We start from the raw sequence: 13052 nt of genomic DNA on the forward strand, positions 1-13052 counted from the left end.
GAATTGAACCCGGGTCGCTGGCGCTGTAATAGCGTTACGCTAACCGCTACACTACCATGCCTGCCTCCTCCCATTTAACCAGAATTAAATTCCATCTGACATTGACCTGCCCATCTAGTGCCCGAAGCCCATCCTCCTGACTATCGCACCACCAGTTTCATGGGAATGTTGGTGAATTTCTGGTGAATCTTTGCTGCATCCTCTCTGCAGGATAAGGGGACTAAAACTGTGCACGATATTCCAGCTGCAGTCTCAGTAAGACCAGATATAATTGTAGCACGACATTTTTATCCCTGCACTGAAATCCTCTCGGCATAAAGGATGAAGCACTATTTGCCTCCTTAATTGTTTGCTGCACCTGCACGTTAACTTTCAATGACATGTATGACACCTCGGTCTGTTTGAACATCGACATTTCCCCATCTCTCACTGCTTAACAAGTACTCTGCTTTTTGTTCTATGTACTGAAATAAATGACCTTACATTTTCCCATGTTATATTCAATTGCTGTATTCTCTAGCCTCTATTGGTTCTCCTCTCTACTCATAACCCCACCAACATTGTATCATCAGCAAACTTGGAAATATGGCACTTGGTCCCCTCAGTCAACACCATTGTTATAGATCGTGACCAGCTGGGGCCCACGTCCCAATCCCTGCACTGCCCCAGGAATCGTCCCCTGCATTACCTGTCAACCGTACAAAGGCCCATTTATTCCCACTCTTTGCCTTCTGTCCAGATTCCATTTGCTCTAAACTTGTAGACCAAGCTCCTGTGGATTTATTGAAGGCCTTCTGAAAATTTAACGTTTGTGTTGTCTGCAGACTTACGAATCAGCCCAGCTACATTTCCATCCAAATCAAGTTATGTATATCACAAATGACAGGTCCGAATGACTCCTTTAAACTATTAATCCTTTTACATTGCACAATACTACATCTTTGTCCTGATTTGTCCTTCAACATGTTGGCCCAGAAAACCATCTTGTTTACATTCCATGAATGCATCTTTTACCTTACTGCCGATAATTTGACTTGTCCTGTTTGTGTGTAGATTGGAGTGCCCGTGACTGCTGTATTTCCCCTACTAACCGGTGCCTGAACTGGGCCTGTTGCCATGAGGTCTCATGCTGAATTCTCTGATGAAACAGGATGCTCAAAGCATTTTGTCAGGAGGTTGTTTAGCTTTCCCCACTCCCTCTTGTCTATCAGCCTCTCTGGTGGGCAAATGGGATGAGCTTAGATGGGGATCTTGGTCGGCATGGACCAGTTGGGCTGAAGGGCCTGTTTCCATGCTATATGACTCTCCAGAGAATTGCACCCTTTCTGACCCTGGCATTGAAATCACCCAGAAGGATCAGCTGGTCCCTCTGGGATGCTAGCAGGGTTTATAAGCTTGCAGTAAAAGTACAGTTTTGCTTCATCCACAGCTTCCAGAGTTGGGATGTATGCACTGACGCCTGTGGACTGCTGGTTCCATGTTAGAGTCAGCTGAATACCATGGGGTATTCATCTATCCCAGAGGAGGAGTCACTAAGTCACTAGACCGGCTCATTTTCCAAGCAAACTCACCCATCAGGACAGCGTTCCTTTCCTGGTCTGCCATCCTTCATATCAACCTGTCCAGAATAAGTCCAGTGGAGTGTAATCAATTACTTTGCTTTTTCTAGTATTTCATTGGAGTCTGTCAGCAATTGGTGGGATATGGGGTGTTGTGCATTTGTTGTGCCAAAAAAATCACTTTTATATTTGCCATCATTTTAACATCTCAGATATATTCACAGATTAAAGCAGTTATCTATCTTGGTGGAAGTAACTTGAGTCCTTTGAAACCGTGCTTTTGAATGGCATAATGCAACTGTCCTGCCTAACAACATTATTAACTCACGAGATGTGGGTTTTGCTGGCAAAGCATCCCAATCCTCCTCCAGAAAAAAACTTCCCTAAACACTGCAGTCCTTCTGGTGATGGGGTGCCATAGTATTGTTGGGGAGGGAGTTCCATAATTTTCACCAGGAACAGTGAAGGAACAGCAAAGTGCTTCCTTGACAGGACAGTCTGCAACTTGTAAATGGTGGTGTTTCCGTGTTATGGCTGCTTTTGTCCTTCTTGATGGTAGAGTGGTGGATTTGGGAGGTGCTGTTGAAGGAGTCTTGGTAATTTGCTGCATTGCCTCGTGTAGGTGGTTTATATTACAGCCATGGTGTGCCAGTAACAGAGGGAGTGAATTTTTAAGGGTGCTATTCAAGTGGGCTGCATTTCCTCAGACGGCGTTGAGTTTCTTGAATATTGTCACGATTGTCCTCATCCAGGCAAATGGAAAATATTCTGTCTCATTCCTGATGAGAGGTCCCCTCAGGTATAAATTAGAACCAAACCCAATCTGGATTTGAGTACTTTATTTTTTCTAATCTGTAAATTCCTGCAGAAAAGTGGTAGCAAAGACCTGGTGTGGTGCACAAGCACTTCTCTTGATCAAGAACAGAGGACAAATGGGGTAATACTGTGGATCATCTGATTTGCTATACCAGGCAGTCACTACAAACATATGCTGAATCCAAAAGTTTTAGCAGTATACCTGACCCAAACCAAGCCCAGCGCCTATCGCCAGGTCCTTGCAGGCCTGTGTCGGGTTAGTAGGGTGATGTTAATTGGAGGAAATTTTGGGGGAGAAGGGAGGTGAGTCACTTGTTACATGACCTGGGCCTGCTGCTACATTGGTATTGTGGCATTTCCACCTCTGTTTCTGGTTACAGGTGTCCCTGGAGGGTTCTGATGGGTGATGTTAATAAAAATGTTGGATGTCAGGAGGAAGTGGTTCTGTTCACTTTGGTGGGGATGGTCATTGCCCGGCACTTGAAAATGCAAATATTGCTTCTCTATTTAAAAGTTCAACTTGAATATACCAGAGCAGTTGGAAGTGAAACTGAGCACTCAGTAAGTGTCCTTGTTTCTGTCCTGCTGGAGAAAAGTCCTTGGTGTGGTGCCTGAAGATGCTGTGAAGATACCACTGCAAGGGAAAGGGGCAATTGGCCTCCAACTATTACACTGGCATCCTTTGTGCTGGCTGTGATTTCAGTTGGCAGAGAATTGTCCTCTCTGATACCTGTTGACTTCAGTTTTAGTCCTTGATTCCACCCTGGTCAAAGTGCCTTGACATTAAGAACAGTCATTCACACTTCATCCCTGGAATTCACCCTTTTGGTTGTTGGGAGATCGAGAGCTGAGTAGTCCTGCTGTGATCCAAAATGTACATCAGAGAGCAGGTTATTGGTAAATACATGCGGTTTGATAGCAGAGTTATTGGTCCTGTCTGTCACTTTATGATGACCGCTGGCTGGTTTATATTGTCCTTTTTAAAAACATGACAAACCTGCGGAATCTTCCACTTGGAGTCAATGCGGTGTTGTGGCTGCAAGGTTAAGAATAATTCACGCCTATCACTGACAGCTTTGGATTTCCAGCATTTTGTTTAATTATTTACTTTTTCTGTTGAAGATAAAGCAGTAAAGGGTGGATTATAAGAACTGTTGTAACCCTGTGTTTAATAGACATCGTTGTACAGCAGTGCTCGTAGCATTTCTTTCAGGAACATTACGGTGGTGATCAGATCATGCCCCATTAAATTGCAATTTATCCTTCCCAACCAGTTCAGTAAGAACAGGAATCTTTCCCTTTCTCTGGTGCAGTCATTAATTTTAGTTGCTTTTGTATTTGGATTACCAGGACTGCAGAGAAAGGATCAGCAGTGTTGGGGCAGAATTTAAACCCTGAACGACTGCTGCTTTTTTTCTCATTGATGCAAAAATCTGCTGCTCCATTTCAGGATTTTGGAAATGCTTTCCCATTGGATACCAGTGTGCATTATAAGATAATTTCTACTTCAGCGCCAGTGACGAACTTTCTAAAGCTGGAAAACCTCTATTCAAACAGCCACTCAGCCAATCGGAGCAAATGCTTATTCTCATCACTATGGTCACAACAGTTCCCATTCAAAGCAAGAGCGGTCAGCAGAGCCTGCCGGGAGGCTCGGCAGCTCTTATCAACCATGCCTGATACGTACTTTTAACGGCTTCTTGAGTTACTGTTTTGAAACATTACGGATTCAAATTTCAGCAGTGTGTTTGGAATTAACAATGGAGCATGGCAATATTCACCGGGTCTCCTTTTGCAAAGAAATTTTCAAATGTTTCGGATTCATTTTACCTCTCTACATTTGGTAAGGTACAAGTGACAGTAGTATATGTTTTATATATTCTGTGGACCAGTGTATCGGTCAGGCTTTGAGGAATGCCCATGCACAGAAGTCAAGGATGAGCTGAGAATTGTGCAAAACATACATTTTTAGACACCTAGTTTTTATTTTTTTTATTTCATTGCATATTGTAGCATTCACAGTGAAATTGAATGTTGTATTGTAAAATTAAAAATAATTATCTATTCTGTAGTGCAGGCTCCTTTATCATCATAAATAGAAAGCCAAATTATTTAGTATTTTCACTTTTTACTTTGTTTTTTTATTTGAGTTCTCTGTTAATACAGTGAGAAATCAGACTGTGCTACGGTATACATTTATCTCGGAATATAAATGTGGTGGAGTATCCATGATATAATTTAGTAATACTCGTAAAAAAGATTTAAAATCATAGAGATGTACAGCATGGAAACAGGCCCTTCAGCCATCGAGTTTGTACTGATTATCAACCATCTATTTATGCTGATTCTACATTAATCATTCTGATAATTGATGATGTTGAGACACGTAATATGAAATAAGTGATTTTATTTGAAGTAAGTCAGAAATCATATTTGGAAAAAGTCTACAATCCCATAATTTTTATCCATTGTGCTTTGTAGAAAGCGTGTGCCTGAAGTTAATTCTTTGGTCCAGAATGCTTTACAAGTATGTAGATATGACTACAGATGATCAGGAATGTGCCCAATGTATCCTGATAGCCCCATATTTCCACTGCCCTGTGTTAGCTATCCTCTTGCCTTGCCAGAAGGAAGTTAGAAATGAGGGGAATGGCTTAAAGTTTGTGCAGCAGATGCTTTTAGAAGAGCGAAGGTAACAAATAATTTTGAGAATGTACCTGAAGTTGAAGTGAAGTGTTCTTCAATGATTAATCACCTTCTTGTGTAGGCTATACTTGTAATCATTGTGATACATTTAAATGTCACGCCTTCCTGTATCACGTTACATCCTTCTCATTTTTCTGCTACGTTATCAACCTCGAACAAGTTGCAATTTCAGAGACCATCCATGTGCATTCAATAAAGGGCACTGGCTACTGTGTTAAATAGAATAAAGATGGAACACGTCCAGCAACTCAAAACCAGTAGCAAACTTGGCAGCGGCAGAACTATATTCCACCACAATATAACAGTGTCCTGGGCCAGTGAAATTTTCATTCTACTATAATCATTCAGCCAGGGAAGCAACCCCAGATTCACTGTGAAGTGTAGAAGGATGTGCCAAGTAGATTTAAAAATGTCAACTTTGTGAGGCTTGAACACAGGGACATAGGCTTGCAGCACATCAAACTGACTGATCCACATTCAAAAGATCAGATCAAAACTCTGCAGTCCTGCTGCTTCGATTGCTGAATGGTGCAGATATGTTAACAATTACTGAGAAGCCACACTATAAACAGTCTTATTACAGTGGAGCCCAGCGTATAAGTGCAAACAAGTAACTGAAATATTTGCAGCTGAAGTGTCGAGTGGATAATCCGTTTCAGTCATCTGCTACGGGTCTCACTATATAGTCAATTTGATTATCTGCACATGATCTCCAGAAATTTGCTGAGTAAATTGGATCAAGAAATGCTTGGATTCCAACAGCTTCCTGATTATACAGCTGTAGGCTTGTGCTCTAAAACTATCTCTGCTCCAGCCAACCTATTCAGTGCAGCTACAAGTTGAGGAATGAAATGTTTAAGAGTGAAAGTGGTCCTATTTGTGAGAAGAAAGGACAAGGGTAACCTCACCAATCCATCCTTGGTCCTTACTCAATCCTCAGACAGTGATGGGTGGGGTCATTGACAATGCTGTAAAGGTTCACCTCACAAGAACATGATCTCTGAAGCTCTGTTGTACGTAGCATGCAAGGAAGTGACTGTGAGTTTTGGAGGCTGATCATCTCTGACACAGCACTTTGCTGCAAGGTTTCCTAAAGCTGTATCCTGGGGGCATCCACCTTCAGTTGGTTCAACATCCATTGTGTCAGAAGTGAGGAACGTCACTGATGGCATTACATTCAGTTCCATTTGCAATTCCTCAAATAACTAAGAAGCGGTTCATGCTTGTGTGCATCCGGATATTCCAAAGGAAATTGGATAAAATCTTAAAGGAGTTACAGAGATAGGAGAAAAAGCATGGAACTAACTGTATCAGTCTGAGAAAGTCACTGCAGAACTGAATGTCTCCTGCGTTGCATGGTTCTATGATATCAAAGAATTTAGTGTAGGAAGAGATGAGATAAGTTGAGATAAGTTGCTGAACAAACCTTTAAAAAGTAGCATCCCAGATGAAGTGCAACCACAGAAATAAAAGTTAGGGAAAGATAGAAGAGACAATATTACACACACACACACGCTCTCTCTCTCTCTCTCTCACTCTCTCACTCTCTCACTCTCTCACTCTCTCACTCTCTCACTCTCTCACTCTCTCTCTCTCTCACACTCTCTCTCACACGCACACACTCTCTCTCTCTCTCTCTCTCTCACACTCTCTCTCTCACACGCACACACTCTCTCTCACACACACTCTCTCTCACACACACTCTCTCTCTCACACACACTCTCTCACACACACACTCTCTCTCATACACTCTCACGTTCACACACCTTCACACTCTCACACACTCTCTCACACACATGCACACACTCACTCTCTCTCACACACTCACTCTCTCTCACACACACTCTCTGTGTCTCTCTCTCTCTCTCTCTCTCTCTCTCACACACACACACACACACACACACACACACACACACACACACACACAGACAGGTGGACAGCTCATGATATTTCAATATTTAACGAGACAGACAGAATAAGTTCAGGAATGATAAACTGGTGAGCTTAATGTTGTAAATGGAATTTCCACTCAAAGTTTCAATGGGAACCAGCTAAAAGCTGAAAATATAATAAAGACTAGTCAACAGCTAGGGTCACATTAAACAATAAACACAAAAGAAAACTCACTTTGCAAGAATATGCTAAATGTTGGAGCAGCACAGCCTGTAGTATCAGTGTTTATGTTTGCTAAAGGTGAGATGAAGTTTTTTGAACAAAATCATATAAGAACGTAAGAAATGGGAGCAGAAGCATGCATTTCAGGTGAGAGGGGGTAGGTTCAGAACAGATGTGAGGGGTATGTTTTTTACTGAGAGAGTGGTGGATGCCTGGAATGCGTTGCCTGATAGGGTGGTGGAGGCAAATTCATTGGGGGCTTTTAAGAGGGGCTTGGATGGCACATGAATGAGAGGAAAATGGAGGGATATGGGGCTTCGGTAGGTAGGAGGGAATAGCTATGTTGGCACAACATTGTGGGCCGAAGGGCCTGTTCTGTGTTGTACTGTTCTATGTTCCATGTAGAAGTAGGCAATTTAGCCCTTTGAATCTGCTCTGCCAATACCATGGCTGATCTTCTACCTTAACACGTTTCTGCATTATTCACATGTCCCTTGATTCCTTTAGTCACAGAGTCAGAGTCATACAACACAGCGATGTACCTATCTACACCATGTACCCATCTACACTGACCTATCACAGCTGAACCTGTGATCACAGTGGAGGACGTAAGATCAGTCTTCCAGAGAGTGAACATGAGGAAAGCACCTGGCCCAGATGATGTCCCGGGCCGCGTGCTCAGATCTTGTGCTGATCAGCTGGCAGAAGTATTTGCGGACATATTCAACCTTTCCCTGCTTCAATCTCAGGTTCCCTCCTGTTTTAAGAAGACCACTATCATCCCGGGTACCAAAGAAAAGCAAGGTAACATGCCTCAATGACTACCGACCAGTGACTCTGACATCCACCATCATGAAGTGCTTTGAGAGGTTGGTCATGGCACGCATCATCTCCAGCCTACCAGACAACCTGGACCCATTGCAATTTGCCTATCGGCGAAACAGGTCTACAGGGGATGCCATCTCCCTGGCCCTACAGTCAGCTCTGGAGCATCTGGACAGTAAAGACACATACGTTAGACTATTGTTTATTGACTACAGCTCTGCCTTCAATACAATAATTCCAAGCAAGCTTGTCACCAAACTCCGAGACCTAGGACTCAACACCTCCCTCTGTAACTGGATCCTTGACTTTCTGACCAACAGACCGCAACAGTGAGGATAGGCAGCAATACCTCCGGCATGATTATTCTCAACACTGATGCCCCACAAGGCTGCGTCCTCAGCCCTCTACTCTACTCCCTATACACTCATGACTGTGTGGCCAGATTCTGCTCTAACTCCATCTACAAGTTTGCAGATGATACCACCGTTGTAGGCCGTATCTCAAACAGCGATGAGTCGGAGTACAGGAAGGAGATAGAGAGCTTAGTGGAATGGTGTCATGACAACAACCTTTCCCTCAATGTCAACAAAACAAAAGAGCTGGTTACTGACTTCAGGAAAGGGGGCGGTGTACATGCACCTGTCTACATCAATGGTGCTGAGGTCGAGAGGGTTGAGAGCTTCAAGTTCCTGGGAGTGAACATCACCAACAGCCTGTCCTGGTCAAATCACGTAGATGCCACGGCCAAGAAAGCTCACCAGCGCCTCTACTTCCTCAGGACGCTAAAGAAATTTGGTTTGTCCCCTTTGACTCTCACCAACTTTTACCGATGCACCATAGAAAGCATCCTATCTGGATGTATCACGGCTTGGTACGGCAACTGCTCTGCCCAGGACCGCAAGAAACTGCAGAGAGTTGTGGACACAGCCCAGCACATCACGGACACCAGCCTCCCCTCCTTAGACTCTGTCTTTACCTCTCATTGTCTTGGTGAAGCAGCCAGCATAATCAAAGACCCCACCCACCTGGGTCATTCTCTCTTCTCTCCTCTTCCATCGGGTAGAAGATACAGGAGCCTAAGCGCACGTACCACCAGACTTAAGGACAGTTTCTACCCCACTGTGATAAGACTATTGAATGGTTCCCTTATACAATGAGATGGACTCTGACCTCACGATCTACCTTGTTGTGACCTTGCACCTTATTGCACTGCACTTTCTCTGTAGCTGTGACACTTTACTCTGTACTGTTATTGTTTTTACCTGTACTACATCAATGCACTCTGTACTAACTCATGTAACTGCACTGTGTAATGAATTGACCTGTACGATCGGTTTGTAAGACAAGTTTTTTCACTGTACCTCGGTACAAGTGACAATAATAAACCAATACCAATACCATTTGCTGCATTAGGTCTCCAGCTTCTATGCCTTGGTTATTCAAGTGCCTGTCGAGGTGCCTGTTAAATGTTGTGATTGTTTCTGACTCCACCACCTCCTCTGGCAGTGCGTTCCAGATATCAACTACTCTGTGTGTGAAAACTTTCCTTTCTGATCCTCCCCAAAACTTCCTCCTCCTCACTGTAAACCCATGTCACCTTGTTTGTGAAACACCACCATGGGAAAAAGATCCTGACTTTATACCCTATCTGTGCCTCTCATAACTTTATATACCTCTATCACATCGAACCTTGGCCTCCTTCACTCCAAGGAAAATAAACACACCCTATCTAATCTCTTCTTATAATTAAAGCCCTCCAATCCAGGCAACATCCTAGTGAATCTTTTAATATGTAAAACAAATCTATTGATCTTAGTTTTGAATGAAATTGAAGACTGAACCTCCACAGTTTACAGATTCCCCACCCTTTGAATGAAGATATTTCTTCTTCCTTCAGTCCTGACTGGCCTACCTTATTCTGAGACTGACCCCTGGTTCTAGTCACCTCAGCTAGGGGAAGTATGTACCCTGTATCAACTTTGTTGAACCTCCAAGAATTTTGTACTTTCAATGAGGTCACCTCTCATTCAGATTAGTTTATTGCCATATTCACCTGGATGTAATAAAAATTCCTTGTTCGCATGAAGCTCACAGAGTAACAGTATACATGGAATAATAGTAAATGCAACAGTGGGCGCAGAACAACGGAACAGTGCAGAAACTGCCGTGCGGTCTGAGACAGTGCAGACAGAAATGCTGAAGTGTCAATACGGAATAACCGAGAGAGGGAGAGTTAAGGGTTGGAGAACGTGGCAGCTCCACCGGGAAGGGGATGTGAGAGAGATGATTGGTTCAGGAATCTGACAGCTGTGGGGAAGAAGCTGTTCCTGAGTCTGGACATCCGGGCTTTCCAGCTCCTGTATCTTCTCCCAGAAGAGAGAAAAGGGAATGGCTGGTGTGTCAGGCATCCTTGACAATACTGTCAGCCTTCCTGAGGCACCGCACAGTGAGGTGGACTGGATGAAAAGTGAGGAGCCTGTGACAGACTGGGCAGTGTTTACCGCTCTCTGTGGTTCCGTCGATCCAGAGCAGAGCAGTTGATTAGGGACCTAGTCTATTAAACCTTCCCTCATGTGACAGATCTGCCAAGTCAGGACATTGTATGTTGCATCTTTGCTGCTCTCCTACTACAGCAAGTGTGTCTTTTCTTTGGCAAGGAGACCAGAATTGTACACAATATTCTAGTTGCAGTTTTACTAAGAACATTTTTTTTACTGTAATAAGGCATCTTTATTCTTGTATTCAAATCTTCTTGCAATAAAGGACAACATACCATTTGTTTTCCGGTTCTAATTCTGGGAAGGTCTGATTTGGGTGGTGGTACTCCTTACCGTACTGATAGATGGAATAGTGGATGTTGGGCATACTTATGGGATGATAGATCTCGGGATATGAAGGAGAATTGTAGGCTCAAGGGGCTGCTTGTGAACTGTGTGCTCCTACTTGTGTCACAAGTACGGAATGAGATGGTACAGCATTGTTTTCATCTTTATATGCAACAAGATTTAAGAGATATTGTGTCTTTTGTATGAATATTTGGTCAAATACAGTCACTAAAGCAGACTGTTGTAAATGATTCACTTTTGTCTCTTAACAGGGCAGTTGAAGCTATCAGTTCATCTTCAAGATGGAGCAATTGCTGTTCACAGTAAGTTTGGAAATAATGAAATTCTTCAGTGAAAAAAATTACATTTTTTATGGAATTTAACTTAAAATAGGTCCCATTAGAAATTGTGGAGAATGCATAAAATAAAAAAATACACGCAACTCTCTCAATTTTAGTGGCGATTTTTGTATAGTTGCCCACCATAATATCAGTATTCCTAACTGCACAGCAATTTGTGATTTTATAGAACATAAATATTACTCTGGTTCAGAAAATGAATTCATTTTAAATAGAGTTGGACAGTTTGGCATATCTTTATTTTTGAAAAGTTATCCTTTCATGGAATGTGGACAATGGTGGCAGGTATTGTCCATCACTAATTGTCCATGAACTGAGGAGTCAACCAGATTGGCCTGGAGTTACATGTGGACACGACTGGGTGTGGACGGCAGGTTTCGTTCCGTAAAGGACACTTTCATGGTTACCGTTACTGGGACAAGTCACTGCATTTAAACTGCTGTGCTGGGATTCAAATTCTTGAGCCTGGATCAATGGTCCAGGAATCTGGCTGCTCAATTTAAATGCAATGCTACTGTACCTCAATGTAAAGGGAACAAAAAAGATCAAAGTTAATCATTACATCTGAAAATGTATTTGTACGTGAAAGTGATGATGGCTGTGGATTGTTCATCCTTTCTGAAAGTTAACTGTATTACAACATTTTGTTCTCCAGTTATGGAAGCCAAAGGACTGATGGGAAGGGAGTACCGTACCTGTGATGCTTATGCAAAGGTGAGAATGCCTTTAAACCACTTTCACATCGAGAATTTTTTGTAGTTGTTCCAAGTAAGAAAGGATCACAACTAAACTGTATATGTCATTATTTTGTGATTAATCAGTCATAAATCTACTTCACTGGTTATCCTGAAATCATTTCAAAAGATTAAAAAGTGAAAAGTGCGGAATTTCCACACTCTCTCTGGAGATTTCTTCCTGAAATGAGGTTAAATAATCTTTTAAATATCCATTTGAAAATTAAACAGATTATTCCCTTGCTTTATAATCTATGCTTTTTAACTCTTTCATTCCAGTAGGTGTGAAGGGACAGGTCAGGACCTTCCTGCCATTTGTTTCTCAGGCCTTGCTGCACGTCCTCTCTCCTTTACCCCCAATCTTTCTCTAGTCATTAGAAATTCTTTTCATATCCAACACTCGACTTCACTACTGTATGCATCGTTTCCGACTGATAATCTCAATTTACCCTGTCGCGCCATACCCATTTTGCAGATAATTAAGTGGGCACCTAAAGGTGCTATGCAGTGGTTGGCTTGAATATGCATGTTCCATGTTGGAGGGAAATGCCCACTGTATTGGTAAAGGCTTCCATGTAACACCGCGTGAGTGTCTGCAACAGGAGTTTACCATGCCAAAGTGATGCATTGTGAATGGGCTTGATCTGCAGTGTTAGCGACAGACGGCAGTGGGTTATACACCTTGTGGGCAGCCTTCTTGGGCTCTTTGCTGTAAATAAGTAAACCTTGGAAGAGCAGAGAACATAGAACAGTACAGGACTGGAACAGGCCCTTTGACTCAACCTGTCTGTGGTGACTGTAATGGCAATCTAACTCAACCCATTTGCCTGCACATGGTCCGTATCCTTCTGTTCCCTGCCCGTTCATGTGGCTGTCTAAATGCCAATAGATTTCCATCTATTGTTCTCTAAAAAGGACAATACCCGATACATTGTTTTCTAACTCCTTTTTGTGATTTAATTGTAGATTGTTACTCATCGATCCACAGTCAGCAATCTAATCTCTGGGTCAGAAAGAGAACAGTTCATATTCCTTTCCAGAGACTCGAACACAAAAATCTGGGCTGATGCTCCAGTGTAAAACTATTCGAGTCCTGCTTCTGATGAGTTGTTA

At 42.7% G+C, this 13052-nt stretch overlaps 1 protein-coding gene across 1 annotated transcript in view; it reads left to right on the forward strand.

Annotated features, from left to right (window-relative positions):
- Window positions 1-13052, forward strand: part of LOC127582028 (regulator of G-protein signaling 3-like) — a 224014-nt gene that overhangs the window by 21454 nt on the left and 189508 nt on the right. Inside the window, 2 exon segments of the mRNA XM_052036961.1 lie at window positions 11119-11169; window positions 11861-11919. Coding sequence (XP_051892921.1) covers window positions 11119-11169; window positions 11861-11919 — 110 coding nt within the window.

The sequence above is a fragment of the Pristis pectinata genome, chromosome 23, assembly GCF_009764475.1.
Source record: "Pristis pectinata isolate sPriPec2 chromosome 23, sPriPec2.1.pri, whole genome shotgun sequence".
Classification (NCBI taxonomy): Eukaryota; Metazoa; Chordata; class Chondrichthyes; order Rhinopristiformes; family Pristidae; genus Pristis; species Pristis pectinata.